This window comes from Diprion similis, chromosome 3, assembly GCF_021155765.1.
Source record: "Diprion similis isolate iyDipSimi1 chromosome 3, iyDipSimi1.1, whole genome shotgun sequence".
NCBI classification, from domain to species: domain Eukaryota; kingdom Metazoa; phylum Arthropoda; class Insecta; order Hymenoptera; family Diprionidae; genus Diprion; species Diprion similis.
This window is the reverse complement of record NC_060107.1, coordinates 11,869,464-11,893,982: the sequence shown is the minus strand read 5'-3', so window position 1 is coordinate 11,893,982 and position 24,519 is coordinate 11,869,464. Positions and strand designations below refer to the sequence as shown.

Genomic DNA, 24,519 nt, shown 5'->3' with positions numbered 1-24,519 from the left:
TTCTCCTATTTCTGCTTTACTTTCTTTCTTTCTTTTTTTGTTTTTTTTTTTGTTTTTTTTTTTCACCGGACGTGTGCTGCCTCCCAACTTTCCTCTGCATACACGGTCATCCTACCCTTGTTAGGAGAGAAAAAAAGGAAATGAAAAAGTACCTCGGGGGGTAGTACTATGTCGAAGAAGAAAAATGAAATTTTAGTATAAGAGTAAGAATAAGCGAGCATGAACTGAAAATTAATTCTATTTTTGAATTGAATCAATACGTTACGTTATTGGGTGAAAATGAGAAGAAAAAAGAAATCATTTCTCAACGACACACTTGTTGTTACATGTATATTTAATTGTTTGTTCGACAAATGAACAAGGAATTCAGCTTTCATTTTTATTCAAACAATTACACGAGTATTTAATACAGATTTATCGGAATTTTTGATCCTGGATTGATTTTGAATTCAACTGATTTGATAATTTGTCAAATGTGTTTTAAATTTTTTTCAAACTATCGTAGACTAGTCACGAAAAATTAATTTCACATTACTTTCAATTTCAACGTTGTTTTTCACATAATGAAAAATGATTCGGAATTGTTTGAAGATATTTCTAAATTCACGAGGATTTATAGCCGTCAGTTGAAATTGATCCGAAGTGCTCAAGGAAGCAAAAAATAAACCAAAGAAATTTCTGAAAATGATCGAAGGAATGAATAAAATTTTTGAAAATTCTTCGAGGGTGCAAAAAATAATACAACTTTCGAACAACTAGAATATATATGTAATTGAAAAGCGATTTTTTGAAAAAAAAAACTGTTCAACAAACTGGACATTTTACAGATATGTGACAATGCCTGAAGGAAGGAAAAAATTATAAACAAATCAAAAATGATAAGGTTATAAATCCTCTTGACACATTATTATTGTTATTATTATTATTATCATTCTATTCTTTTCGTACGAATAATCCGATTGTCGATAATTTTCACGATCCATAACCCGATGGAACTTTATTCGATCGATGGAGGAAACGAACGGTCCAAGATTTGTTAAATTATGTAAAAAGCTTGAAAGCTGCAGACAAATTGGGCGGTGCGGTCAAAGGGAAAGGGTCTGAGTTAGGGCGGTGAACACCCCTACCCCAAGGGTAGGAACATATGTATGGGGGTGAAATTCGTAAGTATAAGAAACGTTATAAACGAGGTAATGGACGGATATCAAGGCCGGGAGGCTCCGGTGAAAACGCGTTTGATAAATCGTTATAATTTGTTACGCCATCCCCCCGCAGCCCCGCGTGTAAATACGCCGAGAGCCATAAATTTTAGGGCGAAATCTTATTGCCCGGAAGATCTCATTGTGTATCATAATGCGAGATAATGTCCAGCCCCTTTTCAACCCCCATTTCCAACCCCCCACCCACTTCATTGTATTCAATGCTCGATAATTGGCTCGCAAGCCTTGTATATGTGGTGAATTCCATTCGGTCTTACTCAACATCGGATGATCAGTATTTAAAATTCTTCTGTTTTTGAATTGTAACTTTGGTGGATAGGAGTGGGGGGGGGGGGGGGGGGTGGACAACAGGGTACTTAAGAAAATACTTAGTTTTTGGGGGCTGAAATACCCTAAATCTTTTTTTTTATAATCCTAACCAAAGAAAATAAAAATCGTTTTCACATGTCAGGGGGGATGAAAATTTTTTGAGAATTTAAAAAAATTCTAAATAATGTTCAATAATGTTTATAGTAGTCATTTTTGACTGTTTAAAAGACATATTGTAAAACAAAATTTCTTTATTAGTAGATATCTAGGGCGATTGGTTTGAGACGACAGTTTTTTTTTTTTTCTTTCACTCCTGACCTAAAATCTTATCGAACACGTCGAAATAAAAATTCCTTGAAAGTTACAGCCCTCAGAATTGAAATTAAGTACTTTTCCCTTAGAGTGAAAACATTTACCATCTAAAATACACGTAAATTGCGATTTTTTTTTTCAAAATTCTCGGTTATGCTCTGAAAGGTGAAAAAAATTACACAACATACTAGCCAAATCTAGCAAAATTTTGAAAATCCAAAAACTTTGACAGAGTCTCTAAATCTGTGCAATATTTCCAGAACTATGTATAATTTTTTTCTAAGCTTTCAGAGCATCGAAAAATATGTTGTAGGATTATTTCCTACTTCCGTTTTTGCCTGAGCCTAATTTTTACTAAAACGAACCTCTGCTAATTCTAAGTCACCCAGAATTAGAACCAAGTATTCGAAAATACGTAAAATTTATTACAATTTTATACTTTGTTCGAGAAACCGTTTCCCTAATTTTTTGAACTTTCGACTGAACAATTTTAGGATATCTACATTCTCATTTTACGATTTTCTTTTTTTTTTTAATCTTTCATTTTACTGGTCAAAAATGTTTCTCAAATAATTGCCCAATATTCAAGACTGCGGTTTCACCAGATGAAGAACGATGAATTCGAGGGGTGAAAAGTGATGTACGACTGTTAAAACGCGATGTGAAAAAACGCGCGCGAATCAGAGACTTGCTACGAGATTCGAGAAATTCAACTTTAGAGTCACGCCGTTTTATAACCTTGGCTTGGGGCCAGAATTGCTAAAGTTTAGTTCGATTGAAAAAATTAAATACCTATAGAGATCGTGAAATATTTTTAAGTCTCCTTCGGTTATTTGTATCGTTTTTTCCGATATTTCTTTTCTTGTACCTGCTATTCGAATATTTTTTCGATCAAATGGCAGCCAAATCCGTAAAATATTCTTGTCGTTTTTTGTCTCACAATTTGTATAAATCATCAAAACACGATTGGAGAAAAAAAAAAAAAAAATCGACGCCGGGTGATTTTTTTTTTTTTTTTTTTTGCCTCACAATTTTTTCTACGAACCACTGATGTTCCAGCTTCGATTTGTTGCAGTTTTTTTCATTTTATTTTTCATGAAAGAAACTGTACAAAAGCGATCAAAGTCTAAATTCGGTGGGATAAAATTGTAGTCTGGAAAATTCAATTCACCTACCCCCCGATATTGAAAAGTGGAAAGTCTAAATCCCGTACGCAAGTTTAAATTAAACCGCCTCAGTTGGAACGCCTCGCGATCGTCTCAGACGCCGGCGTCGTCGCTTCCCCAACACCGTTTCCATCCACCCCCTAAGCTTATCCGAAAAGTCGTGGCATTCGCAGTCTTCGAGAGTGCAAGATATAAATAGAGGCAAGGAAACGCTGCTCGTTTTTACTCCCCTCAGTTAATAATAATAATAATAACCACAGCAACAATATTAATAATAGTTAGAAACTTTTTAATTAATTTCAACGCACGGAATGAAAAAAAAAAACGGAAACGCAGCTTATTTTCGAACCTTACAGGGTAAATATAAATTACAAGTTGCAATTCACTATACAATTTTTCGAAAAAAAAGCAATATTGTAAGAAAAATTTAAATAGTAGAATTAAGAACGATGTTTTGCAATTTTTCTTCTTATTTTCATTTTTAACTGAGTGATAATAAAAATTGAATATTATATTCGTTGCAAGAGAGAAAAAAATCTTTAACTTTTCATCAGATTTTCACAGACTCGGGTGAACTTTTCTTTTCACAACTTTCTTATTTTGATGTATGTATACACGCACTGTAATCAAGATTGACTTTGGTCTGACCGCGATTTTTGTGACAAGTAAAATTTCTTGCGAGTTAAATTATTGAAAATTATATTACATATAACAAGGTTAAAAATTTTACGATCGCAAGCTTTTTTGAAGATTATTTTCCGTTAACGTTGTATCTCAATTTTCTGTCCACCAAAATTTTTCAATTCTTCAGTTTCTAACGAGAAAATATTTATCCAACGTGTGAACTTCCAACTTTTACTTGTACGAGAATAACAGCAAGCAGAGTTCGAGTGAGAACGAGCGAGAAAGAAAATGGCAAAAAAGAAGAAAACATCTAGAAAAATGGATTCAAGGGGAAAGAATTTTACGATCGAGTAAACGCTAAGCATACTGAAAATTCGTGAAAAAAATCTCGTTGAATCTTTATTGTAATTATCATTATTATTATTCTTGCTGTTATCATTAACGTTCTAAGTTTATTTTATTTTATTTTTTTTTTTTTTTTTTTTTTTTAATTTTTTCATACAAAAGCTCCCTGCATACCTGATGTTAATTTATTGTCAAGAGGGGGATGGTTAATAAATTAACTGTATTGAGTGTCACCCCAACAAAGGCGCACCCCCGCCTCTTGTTAACCGAAATACGTCTCGCACCCCCAAAGAGCAAAGGGCACGGCAGGTACCCTTTCCCACGTTTCCAGCAGCTATTGTAGGGTCGACGACCGGTTTCAAACGCCCTTCGCGAGCCTCGATTACGTGCCTTAAAACTTTTTCGCCTAATATTCCAACCCCGTTTCCTTCTCCATGCATAATTTTATCTACTTTTTTTCATTTTACTCTATTCTCACAGAGAAAGAGAGAGAGAGAGAGAGAGAGAGAGAGAGAGAGAGAGAGAGAGAGAGAGAGAAAACCATAACGATTAGATTATGAATCTCAAATTTTAGGTAAGATTAGATTCTTTCTGTTATTTCCAACTAATTCCGACAGCCCGTGAAATAATATTTCATGCAAAAACAGGATTACTTTAAATTCATACAAAGAATGGTTTTGGTCGATTTAAAGAAAAAAAAAAAAAAAATGGGATCAAATTAGGCGGCAGAAGGGTTTGTTTTTCTATTATTGCTTCAAGAAAAAGGTCTTCGGGTTTGACAAAAAAATTGATCGAACCGATAACGCAGCTCAAGAGAACAAAAAGTGAAGAATTTTTCGTTGTTCTAGAGTCGAGAACGTTTTCTTTCACCAGCCACTGGAACCGCAATTTTGTCTCAAAATATGGGAACAAAAAAAAAAAAAAGACTCTCGAACTTCAACACTCGAATGTGATATATACATATATATATATATATAACATGTATGAAAAATAGAATTGAAAAATATTGATTAATTTTCGTTAAACAACTTTATGAGAAAACCACCCCTGATTTCGTGTATAAAAATTAGTTAACCACCCCTTAAAAGTGAATTTCTATTTTTCCTACATTTCACCGTGAAATTGAGTGAAACTTTTTTTCCACGTCTAAATCGAAAATCGAAAGGGGGCGTTAGTTTCGCATCGGCAGCGAGACGCGAGGAAATGGAGAAGAAAGAATGAAGGCAAACTGCCGGAGGACGTTAGGCAAGGGATGAGGGAAAATCCGAGGAACGTGTTACACAGTGGAAAAGAGGGGCAGCAGCGCAGACTCTCTTAAATCGTCGTTGGCCTGTTCTCATAGTTGTTTCTCACGTTCTTAGCCGGCATCCCCCCCCCCCCCCCCCCCCCCCCCTCCCATCCACCCACCAAAGTCGTTTTTCCTTCTCGTTCCCTCGTCATTTCTCTCGAAAGTCGTCGGGACGGTGGAGGAAAGGGTGGGGGAGGGAAAGGGGGAAGTCGGTAACCCGAGAAGTTGGAGGAAATGAAAGGAAAGTCTGTTAAGTGCCGCTCGGAGTGTTTACGACCCGGGCACGCTTTACGTCCCGGTAGAAATTAAAGTGAATTTCGAACCAGCTCGCGGACCGGTTAAAAAAGGATGTTCGAGGCGCCGGAAGTCGCCGACGAAAACGGGAGGTAAATCAAAACACGGCTGGCCGTCAACCGTCAACCGTCAAGCCGTCAAGCCGTCAGGCCGTCAGCCTCCGGCTTTCAGGCCTGCGAATATCCTTGAGGCTTCGACCCGCGCACCCTTCCAACTTCTTTACCTACCTACTCGGGAGGAGGGCGAAATAAATTAGCCTGATTTCTATGCGAGAACCGTGACGACGACGACGACCCCCAAGAACGAGAGGGGGGTGAAGGAGAGGGTAGTTTCCGCGGGGTGTACCTACTTCTTCGTTCAAAAGACCATTCGTGCAGGGGATGAAGGAGCCTCTCCCGATTCCTGTAACGGAGAAAAGGGTTCCATCCCCGGCTGGGGGCAGGGGCGCAAAACGTCGCGCGGCTTCACCGGCCCGAGGGAATTCCCACCCTACCTCGGCTGGCTATTCGCTCTGCGTTACGGAACTAAAACGGGTCAGGTTGTTTAATTCGATTTTTCAGTGACTTTTGAATACCTCGACTGCAACTTTTACGGTCAAGACTTATGGGGGTGAGAATTCCCGGGAAATATTGGACTTACTTGCTCCATAGACGAGTGCAAGAGTGTCGATAAATCGAGAAATCGGGTCTTGATTTTACTTAATTTTACCTGGATACTGTATGAAAGTTTTATTTAACCCCTCATTTAACCCCCGCCAGGGAAACATCCAAGCCGTATAACTTTCGTGGAAATAAGTGTAAAAAATTCCACCCAGTGAAAATGAATTTCAAATATCTCAGCTTGTCATAAGGTTAGCGGTTTTTCTTTTTTTTCTTTTTTCTTATTCATTGAAAAACAATTCCGCATAAAATGGTTGAACTATGAAAAGTAATTAAGTTGAACTAAATAAATAAAAATTCACATTAAAGCTCAAAAACCCGGGGTTTAATCCTTGGAAGGAGAGGGGGGGGGGGGGGGGGGGGGTTTACCCTCATTGGCGGTCAGGGGTTGAAGATTGTTTTTACGAAGATACTTCAGGTACCTACTATTGGTTTGATTGAAAGACTGTGTGATTAATATTCTCACACAATTTCGGAAAGAAGCTGTGATATATATATATATATAGGGCATTCCACCATAACTAGATCCACTTCTGACCTCATATTTTCCGATTCGGTTCTCAAGTTTTTTTTTTTTTTTTTTGATATTCCATAAGGCAGCAAGAAGGCTCTAAATTTTTTCAGAACTTTCAAATGAAACGGTTTCCGTTGATGATTTTTTGAAATTGAATCCGCCAAAAAACTGAAATATTACCGCAATGTCACCCGCTGGGCAAAATGTGACGTGGTGGTAGATGAGAAAGCGATAAAAAATCGATTGCTTATCCATCTCCTCCTGTGTAGGTACAGAAATAAAAATTGACCTAACAATAAGATAAACAGAATAACGGACTCAAGTCGTATCAGAGAACGGCTGCATCGTTAAATAAAAAAGCCGCAAACAATTCTATAAACCTTCTGTAACGCGAGGTTTATATAGCTGCTCTAAATTATTTACAGCTTCCCGATGCCTACGAATCACCTACGGCAGCGCCATTTTAGTTCAACGAAACTTGAGATAAGACTCAGGGATTTTTATATAGACGGCCTACAAGCAATAAAATCGATTTTCCTGATCAATTAACTCTTGTGACGTACGTTTTTTTTTTTAAATTGTTTTTTTTTTACACAATTATGAAATATATAATATTCATCACGGATTTGGACATCGCAAGGCTTGTGAATCTCAATCTAAATCAGAATGAAGCAACAAATTTAAGTTCACTCGCGGACATTATTCCACAACGTGAAAGCGTATTAATCTATTTCAATAATAAAAATTTGATTCTTTTATTTTCGTGAAAATTTGAAGCGTCGACTTCCAGCACCTGCAGAGACGCCATTTTGAAATATTGTGACGGACCCTCTAAGCCGTTTGTTACTTTTTGCGACTTTTTACCGAAAAATTCACCGAAATTTTCATCAAAACTAAAGAAAAAAAAAATTTTTTGGGGCACACCAGCCTCACTCTAGGAAATGATGATAAAAAAAAAAAAAAAAAAAAAAAATCTGGTAAGAATTTGTTTTCTCAAAGGTTCATTTTCCCCAGGATATGATAAGTTTGCCGGAAATAGTCAAAGTGGATGAATACTTTAAATTTATACCGATGAAAAGCAAAAAAAAAAATAACAAATTTTGTTATGCCTCTAATATCTGCACGTTGGCAAGAAAAAAAAAAAAAAAAAAAAAAAAAAAAATAAGTAAATACATGAAATTTACGATAATTTGTCAGAAAAGAGAAAAAAAAATGTTTAGCCAAATTTTTGAAGGGTGCCGTTGTGCCTCACCCTCCCCTATCTCAAATCATATATTTTGAAATATTCTTTACGATAAAATTCGATAAACTATTCAATTACTTTGTAAAAAAAAATCAAAAATCTTGAAAAAAAGCACGCAAGTACAGGTTACGTAGAAAAGTCTGGGAGTGACGAGGAAGGAAAAAAAAGATTTGAAAAAAAACTCTCGACCATGCTTAGAACCGCGAGAATCGAGGCGTTGTCAGGCGTCGCGTCGGTTGAAATGTCAATTGAAACGCCAGAGCCAGCGCAGCGTAGCGTATAGCGCAGCCCAGCGCAACGCAACGCAGCGCAGCGCAGCGCAGCGAAGGAAATAATTGAACGTAGGGGCGGTAAACACGAGAAGTACGAGTATAGAAGTAGAATATCCGCCCTCGTTTTTCCTTCCCTCCCGCATCGCATCGGTCCCTTCGCCTCTTCGCGATGTGGAAATCGAATGAAAACGTGGAAAGGCGGAGTCACCAAGTAGAAACTCGAGTTCGATACTCAACGGCCAATATTCAACAACAATTTCCAAGATTCCAATAGCGTCCAACCCCCTCTTCCCCCCTGCCGAACTACTCGTATTCCGTCTTCCAATGCAACACACAAACAGACACATCCACCCCCAGTCGGAGCTGAAGGGGTGGCTCCGTTCGTCCGGTGCAACACAACTCTGCACTTTCTTTAATTAAGAACTCCAGACTTCCGCTCTGCGCTTTCACCTTAGATCTCTGCATGTATAGGTGGTACAGGGTGGTCCATTTGACTCTGCGACCCCGAATACCTTCGCTATTATTGATTGAATAACCGTAAAGTGTCTTGTGAAAAAGTTTTTGGATTTAAAGTGGGAAAACGAATTTTGAAAGTAAATGTCATCTGAAGTGGGTATTCTGGTCTGGAAATTTGAAAAAATCCACTTTTTTTTAGACCTTTAAGAATAAGTATCTTAAGATAATTTTTGGAAATTCAAATTATTTTTCCGAGATAAAGTTAGTTTCGTGACGCGCCAACTAAACCGATCCGACCGAAACGAATCTTTAAACCCGTTTATCTCGAAACTACTTTTTTCGATACGGTTGACATGATATCTCAAGTTCTGATGGAACAATTTACTTGAAATTTGGTGGAAATTTTCTTTGTACATATCTCTCTGTGGTTGGAAGTACGAATGGAAAAAAAAAATTTGTTACCATTTTTAAAAAATTTGGAAATTTTTTTTTACAAATCATCGGCATTTTGTGAAAAATTTTTTTATTCCCTTTCCACGCTCTGGATCATTGAGACGTATTTACCACCAAAGAAGTTCTTTCGATTTTTTGTTTCGAAACACTACAAGAGTCAAAAACATGTCGATCCTTTGTTTTTTTTTTTTTGTAGTTTTGATTTTTTTTTATGAATTTTTTTCTTAAATTTAGACCTCTAGAGCACAATATTTGCTTCCTCGCTACAAGGAAACTTACAACGAAACCCGTCAAATGATTTCCAACAACGTGACCTTTGGCTCGAAAATTCATGATTACGTAACGAAGGTCGAAATTGAATGAGAATGAATTGTATCAGCACATTTGATACTTCTTTAACGTAATTTATTTTACCAAGTGCTCAAATTGCTGCCCATTAACCTGAATGCACTTGTCAATATATACGCATAGGATATCAGGTAGTCTATTCACGGATATGAAGGAACGTATAGTCAATGGGTGTGCAAGTATTACTCCAGGAATGGATAAGCAGAGCTTGGAATCCTTCATTAGGCGTATTAACAAGTGCATTCAGGTTGGATTCAAGCAACTTTTTTGAAAAAAAAAATCGATGACATTTACAGGTTTTTCCCTGACATTTTCCCAGCTGCACTAAATTACTAAAGTTTAAATCAATGAGTTTATTGACTCTTGGAGTATATTCGGTTAAAATTTAATTCGAATTGCAGAAAAATATAATGTACAAAAAAATTAGTTAAAACCAATTTCTTTTCTCGACGAGACAAAGTAAACTTGTTACCTCAAAAAATCGTTTCTAATTTCCACGATAAGAAACTAATATTTTCAGTTTTTTCCACGACCAAATTAAAAATCCCTAGACAATTCCAGGTTTTTCACGACCCCTGTTAAAAAAAACCCTTACATTTCCAGGTTTTCAAGGTGTGTGGCCACCCTGACTCTCTAATTCCCACCGCGGTTTTCCTATGACTCCAATATCACTTTACATCCTTCTACGGCAAATTATAAAAGTGCTTTTTGACTGTTAAAACCGACGCTATGACGTTGACAGTAGATTCTTGTCGTCGAGTGATTACCAGATAACAGTCCTGAAAATTAATTCCACGAGGTTTCGACTCGTTGATCACAATACGTAAAAAAAGGAAAAGACCGTAAGTTTGAACTGTTGAATCCCAATCATCAAAAATTTCAGATGGATTACAATTATTACTGACAGTTTCTTCAACACTGAAAACCGACTGTTCGTCTAATTTTGATAAAACACAGCTGACTTAGTTCTCAGACAAACTACTTGTCGACAATTCCGATCGGATCAGATTTCGCAGTACAAAAAAAGTTCTTTCATTCAATATTGCATAAATCGAAATCGTTTTTAACCTCAAGTACTCTGATAATACAATATATCCTGTTATTTCTTTTTTTTTTGTGTGTATGTGCATAAAAGATTGATACAAAAACATTTAAAAAAAAAGTCAAAGAGATGGTCAAAATCTACAAGATCTCAAAAAAAAAAAAATTCTTCCAATATAATCGAGCACCACGTTTTGTAGGTATTGAACAATTTGTTCACCTCATTGTAAACTTGGATTGAATCGTTAACCGTTCCCTTAAAAATTTTCATTCAACTTTTCCCCTTTTTTGCAGGATTGTTGCACCGAATTTTTCCGCAAGCTGTTCGCTCCCAGGGATAATATAGAGAAACTAAAAACCCTGCTCGAAGTCGGATGAAAAAATCCTCGTAGAGACAACATCCTCGAGGATTTTTCTCCTCCCCCCTCCCCCCTCCGCCCCTCCCCCTCCCACCACCGCCTCCTCCTCATTCGTCGGATGACCACCAGGGTAAATAAAAATCCCTAGCCACGGGTCTTCGAGAGGTCTCGTGTTTGTCCTCGGTCAATATTGACACTCGCCTTCTGATCCGGCGCATCATCGCTCTCTGGAGCCGCCCTGAACCTCCTTGACGATTACCCCGATACCTCGAGTCCTGCAGGGAACAGGACCCTGCAAAACCCGTGAAAAATTTTCGACAAAAGCTGATCTACGAATCAAGGAAAATGCCTCTCTTCAGCCGGGAAGAGAACCACTCTTCAAAGATCCGGAAACACTAATGAATGTGCCATTTTGAAAAAACAGATATCACGTGGTACCGAAATTATTTTTTCAACCAGATCTTGTCCTGAATCAATTGTTAGATTTTACATTTTTTGTTGATTTCGTTTTGGCGTTGAATAACGAAAAAACGTTTGAGCTTTTAGTTAATGTTTATGAACGGGAAAATGAAGTTTTTTCAAAAAGTTCCTAACTGAGAGTTAAAATGTCTTTTTTTCTTGTTGTTTTGTGTTGAGAATTTACTTAGCTTTCTCGATTACGAATTCGTTTTTCACAATTGCTGACTCCGTGTCGAACATGCATAATATTTTATATTTTTGAAAGACTTTGAAAATCTGTTCCATTAAGCAAAATCGATTAATTCCAAAAAAAATATCAGAAAAAATATGACTTCCAGTGAAATTGTGTATAAAGATTTTTGACTATCAATCAATTCTGAATGTCAATTTTCACCTTATTTCAACCATTCAGAGGTAGTCACGTGGCTTATAGGAGTTGTTAGATACATAATAAAAAGAAAGGCAGAAACGAAAAATCAAATACGAAGTGTATAGAAGGGGGTGGGTAAATCCACTCAGTGCTCTCCGGCTGAGCCAACCCCTTTAGCTCTAAAAGCTTAAGAATCTCGCGTGCTTTTATAAGTCTAAAAATCCAGGTAGTCTACATAAGCTTTTTATAAGCCGATCGGGAGAGAAAAGTTTTTTTGGAAATAATCGGGATCCAATGACGCGAAATGTCAATAATTTTTTTGTCAGTTTTTTGTCTCTCATGTTTTTGAACAAAATTTATATCCCCTTTAATTCCCCCCCCCCCCCCCACCCCCCGTTTCTTTTAACACTTTTCACCCCAAAACTCGTGTCGGAGAATATTGGACACTGGTAATTTCACGGTCCCGCGATTGTCCGAGGCGCAAAAAACATCGCGAGCCAGTTGTGTAGAACATTAGTTAGGGTTGTAAGAGAGTGACATTAGTCATTTGAACGATCGATCGTGAATCCAAAAACGGTGAGTACAAACGCAGGCCTTCGTGATAAAAACTCCAAACCCCGAGTTGACCGGAGATTTATTTTGATTCAAATAAACGTGGCGTTTAAAAACGATTATACTTTTCTTTATAAACACAATGAATCGATGATCAAAAACAAAAGCACATTCCGTCATAAATTTCGTCACACCAATACCTTTTTTTTTTTTTTTTGCCACTTGTCAGTTTCGACATAGGAAAATGATGAAGAATTGACTGCAAGAAATGTCGATTTATAACCAAGCGACTGATACGTAAGGAAAAAAAAAAACATTCTCCAAAAAGCTGGTTACGTATAAGATTTTCATGATACATATATATATTAGGGTGGTTTTTATTTTGGTCATGTCGGAATTTTTTAACCCCCCCCACAAGTAATCGAAGTATGGCAAAAAAATTGGTCGCAATCTTGAATTTGTCCATAAACTGTAACACGCCCGTCAAACAGTCGAGTGTTTGTATGGAAAAATGTATGCGTTTGAATTTTTTCTATCAAGAAAACTGATAATTACTTCAAAACTATAAGTGATACGAAAAAAAATTTAACACTCTGCAAAAAAGATCTCTCGTAAAATTTTCGTAAATCTAATATTTATCGCATTATCAGGAAGTAAATGTTTTCACAAATAATATAAATATTATATTTACGATAATTTTACAAAAGATCTTTTTTGTAAGGCATCAAATTTTCAACAAAACAGCCGCACGAATATTTTCTATGATACATAGTATTAAAGAAATGAACAGTTTTCTCTAAAAAAAAACACACACACAATTCAAATTCACGCACTTTTCCATGTAATAATTCGACTGTTCGGCGCGGCGTCTTAAGATTTATTGAACAAATTCGTGGCTGCGATCCAAATTTTTTTTTCTACATATTTTGATTACGTTCGGGGCTTGATCGTGAAGAAATTCCAACATGACCAAAACAAGAACCAACCTAATACATATATACATATATATGTATATATATAGTTTGAGATTCAGAAATGGCAAAGAGTAATTCAAGGGGTAGTTTTTTTACGAGTGATTTTCATTCGAACACCTGAGAGCCTCTGGGGGGGGTTGAATTATGAAACAGGGTTGGATGAAAAAGTGCATAAAAAAAACAAAAACAAAAAGAAAAAAAAAGAAAAAAAAAAAAATAATGTGAACAAAAGTAGAAAGAGCGGAGGAGTATAAAAGACGGGCCAGGATTGAGGGAGTGTCTCTTCGAGCTCGACGGCCGCGTGTCTTGGTTTCGCCGACGATGAGGGAATGGGAGAAAGGGGGCGTTTTTTCCATGCGACGGTTAACGTCCTGTAGGTGAGCGTTTATTCCTACGTGTGGATTCCCGCCCTCGCTCACCCCCGGGTCACCCGATCAATAGACGAGGAAGGGCCGCCGAGGCGACCGGCGACCGCTGTCTGAGCATCGATCCCTGCTCCACCTTACGCCGTCTCTTTCTCGTTATCCATCTATCTGCACCTCCCTTCGCGCGCGCAAACAGAGCCTTCTCCGATGCTCGAAAGACCCGCGTCGGTACGTCAATTTAGAGACACCGGGGTACGATATGAATGGTGAATAGAGAAGGTTGCGTGCCATGATTTCCAGAAATCAATATGGTGGAACCGCATCGAAAGCTTTTTTCATCCCTTGATAAGCTTCGACAAATTATCGAGACTTTTTGCTATGGATCCTCTCGTTTAAATTCGTGAGAAACAGAGTCGAATAACTACCAAGAGTTTGGAATATGGTTTGGACCAGTTGTTACTCACCTTTACTGCTCCCGGTGACCTTGTCGCGAAGAACGTTGATCTGGTGAACGCGGCCAAACTCCTCGAACATTGCCCGCAAGTCATTTTCGTCCATGCTTCGAGGCACTTGACCTACGAACATCTTAATGTAGTCGGGGTCAGGCTGCTCCATGCTGTTGTTGTTCATCATGCTGAAATCAAGCGAATATATCAGGAATTAATTGACTAGTATGATTGGGATTCGATTGGTTCATGTACCGCAATCCAATCATTCTTTTCAGGATGATTTTTTTTTTTAAATCACTTCGTAATTCGATTTAACTATTGAATTGATTTTCGGAATGGAATGGATTTTTGCACTCCATTTAGAGTTAGATTCCGCCAGGAATTAGTTGACGAAGAAACGAGCTGAAAGATTTTTGTTTATTCATTTTTACTACTATAACGCTGAAGGTACGGTTCACGAATAATCGTTCACCTACGAGACCAGGAAGTCGGCTTATAGATGAGCGAACTCTCATTGAGTGTGAAATCAGACTACTAGACAACGCGGGTCAAAGTGAGCAGTGAACTATGATGTAAATAGTCTTTCTACTGTTTATCATGTGCCCAGAAGGGCTGAAGAAAGAAGAAGAATACTAAAAATGAATGAAACTTAAACAAAGTAATCTACTAACTGGATTAGTTTTCCTTATCAATAATGATTCTGTTCTCATGACCAGCATTTAACGTCACCTAAAGTTCACCAGCTAACTTCTCGTTACCAACACATGAAGGCACATGAATTGTACGGAGTGTTAAGTACGAATGGTTATATATAAGCGGAAGACATTACTGTTTCACGCTGGTAATAATGGTACAATTGTTGGACACTAGTGCCACCTTTGCATAAAGCTCGTCGTCGTTAAAAGAGAAATGTATGTTTGTACAGGTGAATCGAGTTATTCCAAGCAAAGCGCGTGGAACAAACTGGTTAAAGTATAAAGTACGACTATCGATGCAAAGGATTCAGGTTTGTTCCTCATAGACTGATGAACCTGGATGAAAGAATCTCTTATACTGCCTTCACGTTGTCTCGAGTTAATATTAGCCCGACAAGGTTTAAAGCGATTTTCCGTACGACCTACTCTTCTCATCTTCTATCTATATTCCGGGTATTAGCCGGCTTTCCGGCTCGAGGAAAGACGACGATGGCGCTACTGTAACACTAGCTAGCTAACTCCGCATCATGTCAAACTTATACAGCATCAACGTCCCTCGTCCTCCTTCATCAGCTCTACTTGTATGTATCTTACCCTTTCCGTTCAAAGTTGCTGCAGAAGTGGGTTACAGGGTCTTCAACTTAGCCCCGAAACACAACCAGAAATTCTTCGCACGTCGCATGGATGAGGAAAATCTTTCATAATCAAAAACCTACCAGAAAGTCATGATAGATTGTGATGATTCATTGCGCACTCTTGCGACACTTTCCATGAGTATTGGAATGACGTGTACCATTCCAACAACAATTGAATTTCCATGAGTGACACGCAAGTGTCAGAATGCATTCATGGCGAAGAATTAACCAGTATCCATAAGAGCTTGTTTCGAAATACTGAAACATGTTATGGAAACGGTATGGATGAATAAAACTATAAAATCCGAAGATTTTTTCGGATGTTTGAGGTGAACTGGTGATCCTGGTCATGGTGTTGGATCGTTCAGTCAGTCTCATAGATCGTCGAGTACATCAAAAGAAGCTTGCGATCCTTTTTCCTTCGATTTAGCAGTCCCGAACTCGACCCCGAAAAAGGTAACGCCGAAGTCCTGGGAGAAGCGACACTATACGAAGAAACCCAATAACGTTAGATTTCTTTCCAGCTTTATCGATGGCATCCTTTCCCGCATTGCAGCCGCGGTTCCTTTTCTTGGATAGAATAACAACAACGAATAAAGGAAAGAGGAAGAGACACACTGAAAAAATGCTGACGCTCTTCCATTAGCCGTCTTTGGCTTCGAGCGGTGCTTGATTCCGTTTCCATGCTTTCACATCGTGTAAGCTTTCGCGACCCTCGAGCGAGCTTTATTCAACCCGCCCACGCGCAAGGAATGATTGAAAAAAGCACAACCAAGGGGGAAAAAAAGAGGTACGTAGAGAGAGAGACACGAGAAAAAGCCTGATAAATGTGTAAATAAACAGGTTTTCTAAATTCCAACTTCTCAATTCTCATCACGATCATAATAATCTAAATTTCCAAAACTCATCTAGAACTGTAAAACAAAATCAGGCTGCAAGTCATTCAAACTTTGGAATTCGCAATCAAACCTGAAGTGAAAACTTGATCCACATACATACTTCCTGAAACTTGAAAGTGAGGGTAGAAGTTGAGTGACGAGAGTGGATAAAATTGGATAAAATTCATTCGTTCATTCATTCCACGCCACCAACAGGATAAACCACTATGCAGCTTAATTGACACTTGGAAGAGGGATGACTGGTTTCAACGGCACATATCAGTCGAATTAATACTTCGTCGAACAAATTCTGGTTTCGAGTTGATGTTCGTTGAAATGCGAGACGGCACTGAAGTAGGATAGAGATTCTATAGACCGTGATAGAAAAAGGTTTCTCACTCTTCACGAGCGAATAAAACTTGAAAAGTAACACCGACAACCTCTCGTGAGCAAATATCTATTCGAGGGCAATTACTCCGTAAGCAACGCGTGACCCCCTCACTTATTGAGCTTCGAGGTCTATTAAGTCTTCCCGAGAGGGCAATAAAGTTAAACATCTCTGGCGTTTTGTCATTTGTCCCGATGACTGATGGGAAGCGGAGAATGATGCAATGTTTGTTCTACCCCAACAACAATATGATAAATAATTAATATACCATTACCGAGTGTTGAATTCAATGAAAAGTATCGATTCTGTGCCAATCAACCGCCTCAACGGATGAATGTGATAAAGTTATAGCTACAACATAATTTTGTTATATTCGATTAGAAAAGATACCGAAAAGAAAAAACGACAAAAAAAAAAAAAAAACTCAAATGTCGCAGTTCATCCAGAAACTTCGTAATTCCTACCTATAAAGATTAAAAAAAAAACGTAGAGAAGGGAAATGAAAATGTGAGAGGGGAGAAAAGAAATTACATCGAGTCGGAACCGATCCATTGCAATAATTTATGTGATTCCCGTTAAAGTTGGTCCGGAACTAGACGACTGACAATGGCCTACGCGCCCCGGCACCTTAAAACTTTGCCGATATTTTAGAGAGGTCGACTATGCTTGCTCTACATCCTCGAGTTGGTTCCCGGGTGGGGTGGTGACCTTGTAACGTCTCTCCCGGGGGCTGTTTGCCACCCCTGGGGAGTTGCGGTCCGTGGTGTTGCCAGGGTTCCGAGGAATGAAGAGAGAGAGAGAGCGAGAGGGGAGGAGGAGGGGGGAGGGGGGAGGGGAGGGACAAGAGACATAAGGAGGAGAAATTTCAGTCAAAAGCTGATGCAGCGAGTTCTAAAAATCCTCTTTTCCTCCAGCGCAAAATATTGCTCTGACATGTTTTTATATTGCAATACCAGTTGGAAAATTGTTCTGATGTTTCTCAAGTATTTCAAACTCTGAGAAGTTATGGTAGTACAATAATATGCATATGATGTCTGAAATATTTTTAGTTCGAATGGAAATGTTTTCAGGCTCCTAAAGTTGCTGCAGTGTTTCTGCAATATTTCAAATTTTTAAAAGTTGCGTGAATGCGGTTTGAGTATTCGATATATTTTGAAATTTGCAAGGTTAAGTTGTTAAGATATTTCCGAAATATTCTAAAGGTTTTAAGTTACGTTGCTGCAATGTTTCTATAATATTTCAAACTTTTCACGTTACGATGCTACAACGTATCTGAAATATTTCAATGCTTGAAAAATTACGTTGCTACAATGTTTCTGCAATATTCCGAACTTGTCAAGCTGCAATGCTGCAACGTATCTGAAATATTTCAGAGCTTGAACAATTACGTTGCTACAATGTTTCTGCAATATTGTGAACTTTTCACATTACGATGCTACAATGTATCTGAAATATTTCAAAGCTTGAAAAATTACGTTGCTACAACGTTCGTCCGATACTTTGACGATTTGAAGTTAGGTTAATGTAATCCGTCTGCAATATTTCTACCCTAGCAAAGTTGAGTTGCTGCAAGCAGCGTTTCCGCAGCATTGCCTGCAGTATTCGATTCTCACTTCATCGTAAGAAGAAATTCAATATTCCAGCGACAATCTCCTGGGAATTGACTCTTTAAGGTCCGTCGTCATTACGAAGGGAATTGGAAGCTGAGAACAGGAACAGGAGTTCATTAGGGAACGGGGACGCGCAGATCGTTCGTCTACGATGACCCATTATGGGGTGACATGGGGCGAGTGAATATCTAACAGAGGTGCACAGCAGATATCCGATAATTGATTGTTAACGGGGGTGACGAACCCGAGTTCCGAAATTAGCTGAAAAATTTCCGGCCGGTGACAGGGAACCAAACAGATTCTGCAGGGTCAGAATTGCTTCGCTTCGCTTCCATCGCAAGACAATCAAATTACACTCTGGTGCACTCCTCGATTTGAATCCGAGAATTCCAGTTTCTGACCCACATTTCGTTACATCGTGACAACAGAGCAGCGGGGTGTGTGCTTCACCCTTAATACTATACGCGATAGGGTAGATTCGGAAGAGTGAAGCGAACGCGGTGTCCCAGAGAGAGATATATCGCTTCTTGGATAAACAAAAGAAGACAGAAAGGAAGAGAAATGATCCGCGGTGGGAAATCCGAATCGGGATTTCGCAATAGTGATCCGTGAGTTATATCCATTCCCTTTGAAATCTTTGATTCGAATCAATTTTGCACTACTAAAAGCCTGCAGAGAAATTTCAAAGAAAAGAAATGCATTCCATCATTTTCTTTTGTGAATATTGAAAAGAAGAATTATTGTAGTAAGCTGAGAAAATGTCATCATCAGTTTTCATCGACTGACGAATTCGCAATTGGAATGAAGAAAAAAAAAAAAAAAAAAAACTAACCGGGATATAAAAAATAATGTACATCTGATCAAACGTTGAGAAAAATGGCGATGGTTTTGGACTATAGGAATGACGTTCATCCCTGTAAGCTTAGGAAATTCGGCTGTATTCGAATTTAAGGGAGGACTTCACCCTCTGCAGGGTTTAATGACGGCGGAACGCATCGCTTAGTATCAACGGTGACCCGGGAGTTGGTGGAATAATCCAATTCAAGTATCTTCGAAAACTCTACCCATAAATTTCCTATCTCGTTAGTCGGTATTTATACGTCTCGCGCTCCGAATTCGATCTGATTATCATCTGGAGAATTGTCGTTTGGTATGACAAGTGAATTGATTAAAATTATTCAGGGGAGCGTTGAAGAGGTATTTATTTACATCGCACTTTGAATCAAGGGATTCAAAAAACTATAGTTTGTTTCGTTCGGCATTACGACATTACTGCATCGACGGTGATGATCATTAATTAAGAGAGCGCGGAAAGCCTGATGAATATTAATACCCGATTATTTATTTATTTATTTATTCATCGATTTGTTCCCCACAGCGTAACGAACCACCACCTCCCACTGAACGCTTTGAAGAACCGTGTACGCGAAAAAAGATGAACTTCTGGCACAAAGAACCTCAAATCCTAATTAAAGCGTGCCAGAAAATAATTCGAAAATTCAAGAACCCGGGTCAACGACTTGCCAAAATTATCTGCAAACCAGATTACACGAATTTCCGTTTGTCTTTCGACGTCTGTAGCGACAACTGTTGCCCATTATAGTCCGCCAACGAAATGACGAATCAATTTTGCGCCGAGTTTATTTATATGATAATCGATGGAAAATCGCAAAAACAAATTCTGCACGAAACTACGCGAAAAGAAACTCGTGGAAAATGTATTATTTTGATGATGTGAAAATCTGATAGTGTTGAAAACGATTTTCACTATATACTCTGAAGATCAACGAAGTGAAAGATTTGGAAAAAGGTGCTTTAAACTTTTCTAAGAGCGATTAGTTTACGACAGGATTTGCGATTTTACTGCGAATTGTGGTTGGAAAAATTCGGTGAGTGGATGTGGAACGGTAGTATGAAAATCTTTATGTGGACATAAGAGGACGAAGGAGACTAAACTGGAAATTTAACCTCGTTCGGAGTCCATAAAACTGAGAGGCGTTCGCAAGTCATGCATACGAGCCGATCCCGCAAACGTAAACTAACCTCCATATCCGTCGAAGCGCGTGTCGAGCGGTTTCGCTCCGACGATTAACCGGAGTTTTGAATGTTTGGAATGCCGAGTAGCTGGCTGGCTGGTAAACTGCATCAAGTACACAAACGGGTCACGTGACCGAGGCTCCTTCGAAGATGTTTCCTTTGCCAATTCCCTTCCAGGCATGACTTCCATCTGAAATTCTTATTCCAAAGCTCACGTCATCTCCAAGGAACCTCTCTTGTTTGCTCTGCGGCTGACAATTTCACATTTTTTTTTTTGACAGTTCATTGATTCAAACTTAGCTTCTTACGTGAGTAAAAATCCTAGAGTCCATTGAAGATTAGACACTAACGGCTGATGAGACAAGAATACATGGTTGGTCAGGAGTTGGATGACCTCTCTTAACATCGTTCAAATCAAATCTGTTCAAGGTGAAGATAAACAGAGATATCTTGTGGTCTAATTTAAACGCCGATGATTCTTCACCTGAAATTCGATGAACCGTTTCACTCTACAGGAATCATTGCCGCGTCGTTTTATCGCGTGCCTGGATCGGTCGACGAATGACAATTCGAAGGAGACCCTTTTTCATGGACTAGAGCTGCGGCTGTGGCCTGACGAAGTGCCGCCATCGCTCTTTCCAAGCTTTCTCTGAACCTCCATGGGCGTGTCCGATTTGTTTAAGCTCGAATCGAAGCTTCGACGCAACCGATGAATTTCAATATCGCTCTGCAGACGTGTCGTAAAACAATGAAGTCCGTCATGCTTTACAGATCATTCTGCATCATGTCGCAAGACGATTTTTTTTGGTTTGGGTATCGTGCAATTTTCCTAGCGAGATAGTAGAACATGGATTTCAATTGAAATGTGAATATATTTCTTTTTTGATGTCCACCATATTGGATCCAGCAGTTCAAATTTTAAAGTAGATAGACTATATGCCAAAACTTACAGGCGCAAAAGATGTTTGAGTAAAAAAAAGAAACAAGAGACTGTAGATACGAGTTGAAGATTGGACTCTTAGTCCAGTTTTTTAAAATCCTTTGCCTTCCTCTCTTCATCTTCTTTGTGTAAGATATACGGTGAAGAAATAACGTAAAGTAAAAACCGTAGCGTCTAAACCAAACCAAATAGTAGCAGGTCGTCGTCGTCGTCGTCGTTTGGTACCCGAGGGGTCGCGTACTTTGAGAGGGTTGAGGTGCTTGACTGTAGGAAACTGAGTGTCTGCAGGTTTCTCGCCTCGGAAGAAACCACTCGCCAAACAAGACCCACAAACCGGGATGAGAGGGAACGACGCCTCCGAGACAAAGCAAACAATTAGGGGTTGACACTGCGGCCGAGGGCCAAGGGGGGATGGAAAAGACACGAGGAACGATGCCGAGTGTCCCAGAAACAGATTGTATCAAATGTCGCAGACCCCATCCGTCTAGACGTGGAACAGAATCGTCCAGTTTTGAAAATTGTGAAAACACTTGATAGAACGACACGTAAAAGCTCGTAAATTCTTGAGGGTGTTTCAAATTTCTTTTGCACATTAAAGGAAGCATTTCAAGTAGTTCAACTATGGAAAAAATAAGTTAAAGTACCAGTTAAGCTGTCGAAGACAAGGAAAATCGCAGATTCAATATAGTGGACATTGAAATAAATGATATACTTTCAGTATTTCGTAAAAATTATACGTTTAATTATACGGTTATTACATTTTCATAAAAATCCGTACACTCGAGTTATTACTAACGTTGAATTACAGTCAAACATCTTAATTTCAAGTTTCGGAAACACGCGATTATTCAATTGTCATGAAATTCTGTAACACCAACATACTGGGTCAATTACTCAAACTTCCAAGTTCGAATTCATCTTGAATTGTAGCCATGAATAAAATAAAAAAAAGATTAAAAAATTTTTGATTATAGCTACAATACTACGATCACATTATACTTCGCTGATTACAACTGTGAAAAGAAACTGTATGGGGGCTGAAACGAAAGTATTCTTCGAAGCGTTTAAGTTTCTCCCATATTTACACCGTGTCAAATAACGAGACGGAAAAAAAGGGAAGAAAAAAGCACTATCTGTGGAAAATAAACCCTCCGAAAATGAAAATGCCATCAACTCTGTGTTTCCGTTTCACGGTTCGGTTACGAAGAATTTCCATGGTCCCCGAGTTTATGGTAGGAAGATAAGTTTATGGGGTCGAAATTTTGATATAATCGGCAATCGTGCTCGCTTTTTGAAATAGTTATCATTTTTAAACTGAGATATTTTTTTTTCAGCCTCTGATTATGAGAGACATCAAGGAGGAGAAGTTTTTTTGACTATTAAGAACGAAATAAATTGTCAAAAAGTGACAGCTTTCGTAGAAATGTCAGGCAAGGCGGAAGAGGAGGGGATCTGAAATTGGTATGGTGTAAGAGAAAGGAAAAGAGAATGAAAGGTGAAAATAAATAAGAACACGTGAAGGGTCAAAGGGTGAGCGTGGCTTTTGGTTTCTTTACGGCGCCGGAAGGGTCCCCGACGAATTGACGATAAACTGGGACAAACCCTCGCCGCAGAAAACAAGTCAACCTGACTTTTATTGACGCTCGATGAGCTGGAGTGAATAAGCGACTAAATTTGCAAAACTAAACGTGAAAGTAACGAGTCAATGCCCAATTGAATACGGAAGGGAAGTGGAAATGCTATTAATATACATTTTTTCTCAAAACGGAATAAAAATTGATGAAAAATTTACCTGAGGTTCACCGGAAGACCCGAAAAAATTATATGATTTTGGAATTTTTCAATCACCCCAAAAGATTCACAGGAAAATATTATACACGGCAATTTTAACGAAATCAGATAACCATCAGATTCAAAATAACTGATTTCTGAGTAATTATCAAATATTGTCTAAATAATAACTGATAAAACTTGCAAGGACAGAAAAAATGTTTATTTTTCGATATTCGTCACAAAATTTTCATCGGCAATCGACTGAAAATTATCTTTCCGAAATCATGTGTATAACTGTAATTTGAAAATAAAAAAAAACTGTTCACACAATCCAAAAAATTTCCTTTTCACAACTCTTTAGCTGTAATTTTAAAAAATTTCACAATTTTTTCCAACCCTTGTATCGGAGCATTACTTTCTGCCCGAAATTCTTTTTCGATAGTGAATAAAGGGGGAGAAATTGAAAGGGGAAAAAAACGTATAAGATCACGAACAGATCCTTGATTTTCCGATTATTGTTTCGGGCTTGAAACCCTCCGTTACCAGAAACACGACGTACGATTTCACGGCTTGTTGGCCCGACGACGAACGTCGCTGAGACGAACGAACCTATGGATGTGTTATAGGATGGGAATCCTGAGCGCCAAGTCACCCGCGTGGCTTCACATGACACTCGCTTGTTCGTTTCGGAATATCCGATTTCATACAAGCGACACCGATTCGACGTGAGAATTTCTGGTGAAATTTGCTTGCTCGAGTTTATGGACGGTGATAAATGAAAAAAAAAAAAAAAAAAAAAAAAAAAAACAACAACGTTAGTCTCAAAGGAATAACGACGGTACCTGTATTCTTGTATCTCGTCGATTTTTTACAGTCTGATAGTATATGTAAATAAAAAAACTCGATAACAGAGAGCAAGTATTAATATTAATTGATATATCGATAGTATCGATACGGAGATTTAGCCGAGCAAAGTCGCATATCGAATGCATCGACGGCTATTTTGAATTTTTTAATTTCGATTTGAGATTCCTATTCAGCGACCTCGAAAGCCCTCGAGTACTGAGTTTTATTGGAATCGAATTAATTTTTGAATTTCAGTCCGCCATATTGCATTTGCCGTTTTGAATATTGGAATTTAAAGTTCAGATTCGTAATCAGCGATCCAAAAACCACTTATTATTAAGATTTGATGTTGAATACGAAACTAATTGCTCTCACAAGTTTTGGCCCAAAACTTTGATTTCGACTCCACCAATGAACCGGTTAAAAATTGTTCACTTCAGACAAGACAATTTCCTTTTATCTACAGGATAATAATAACTTTTCTCATTCTCATCGAAATATTTAACAGCATAAAGAAATATCATTAATCAAGTAAATGGGAAAGAAATTCATTCCAAGCACTTAACATCAATTATTGAAGCCAATTGATTATTTCATGAGTTAGTCATATAATCTACCAGGTGAAACGGGCTGAACATTTAATTT

The 24,519-nt window shown here is 38.3% G+C and overlaps 1 protein-coding gene across 11 annotated transcripts in view; it reads right to left on the bottom strand.

Annotated features, from left to right (window-relative positions):
* The window catches only part of LOC124416810 (CUGBP Elav-like family member 2), a 296,524-nt gene that overhangs the window by 137,859 nt on the left and 134,146 nt on the right, over positions 1–24,519 (bottom strand). For all 11 annotated transcript variants that reach the window (XM_046898153.1, XM_046898149.1, XM_046898152.1 and 8 more), the window contains one exon: positions 14,088–14,257. In XM_046898153.1, coding sequence (XP_046754109.1) covers positions 14,088–14,257 — 170 coding nt within the window. The remainder of the gene's footprint in view (positions 1–14,087; positions 14,258–24,519) is intronic.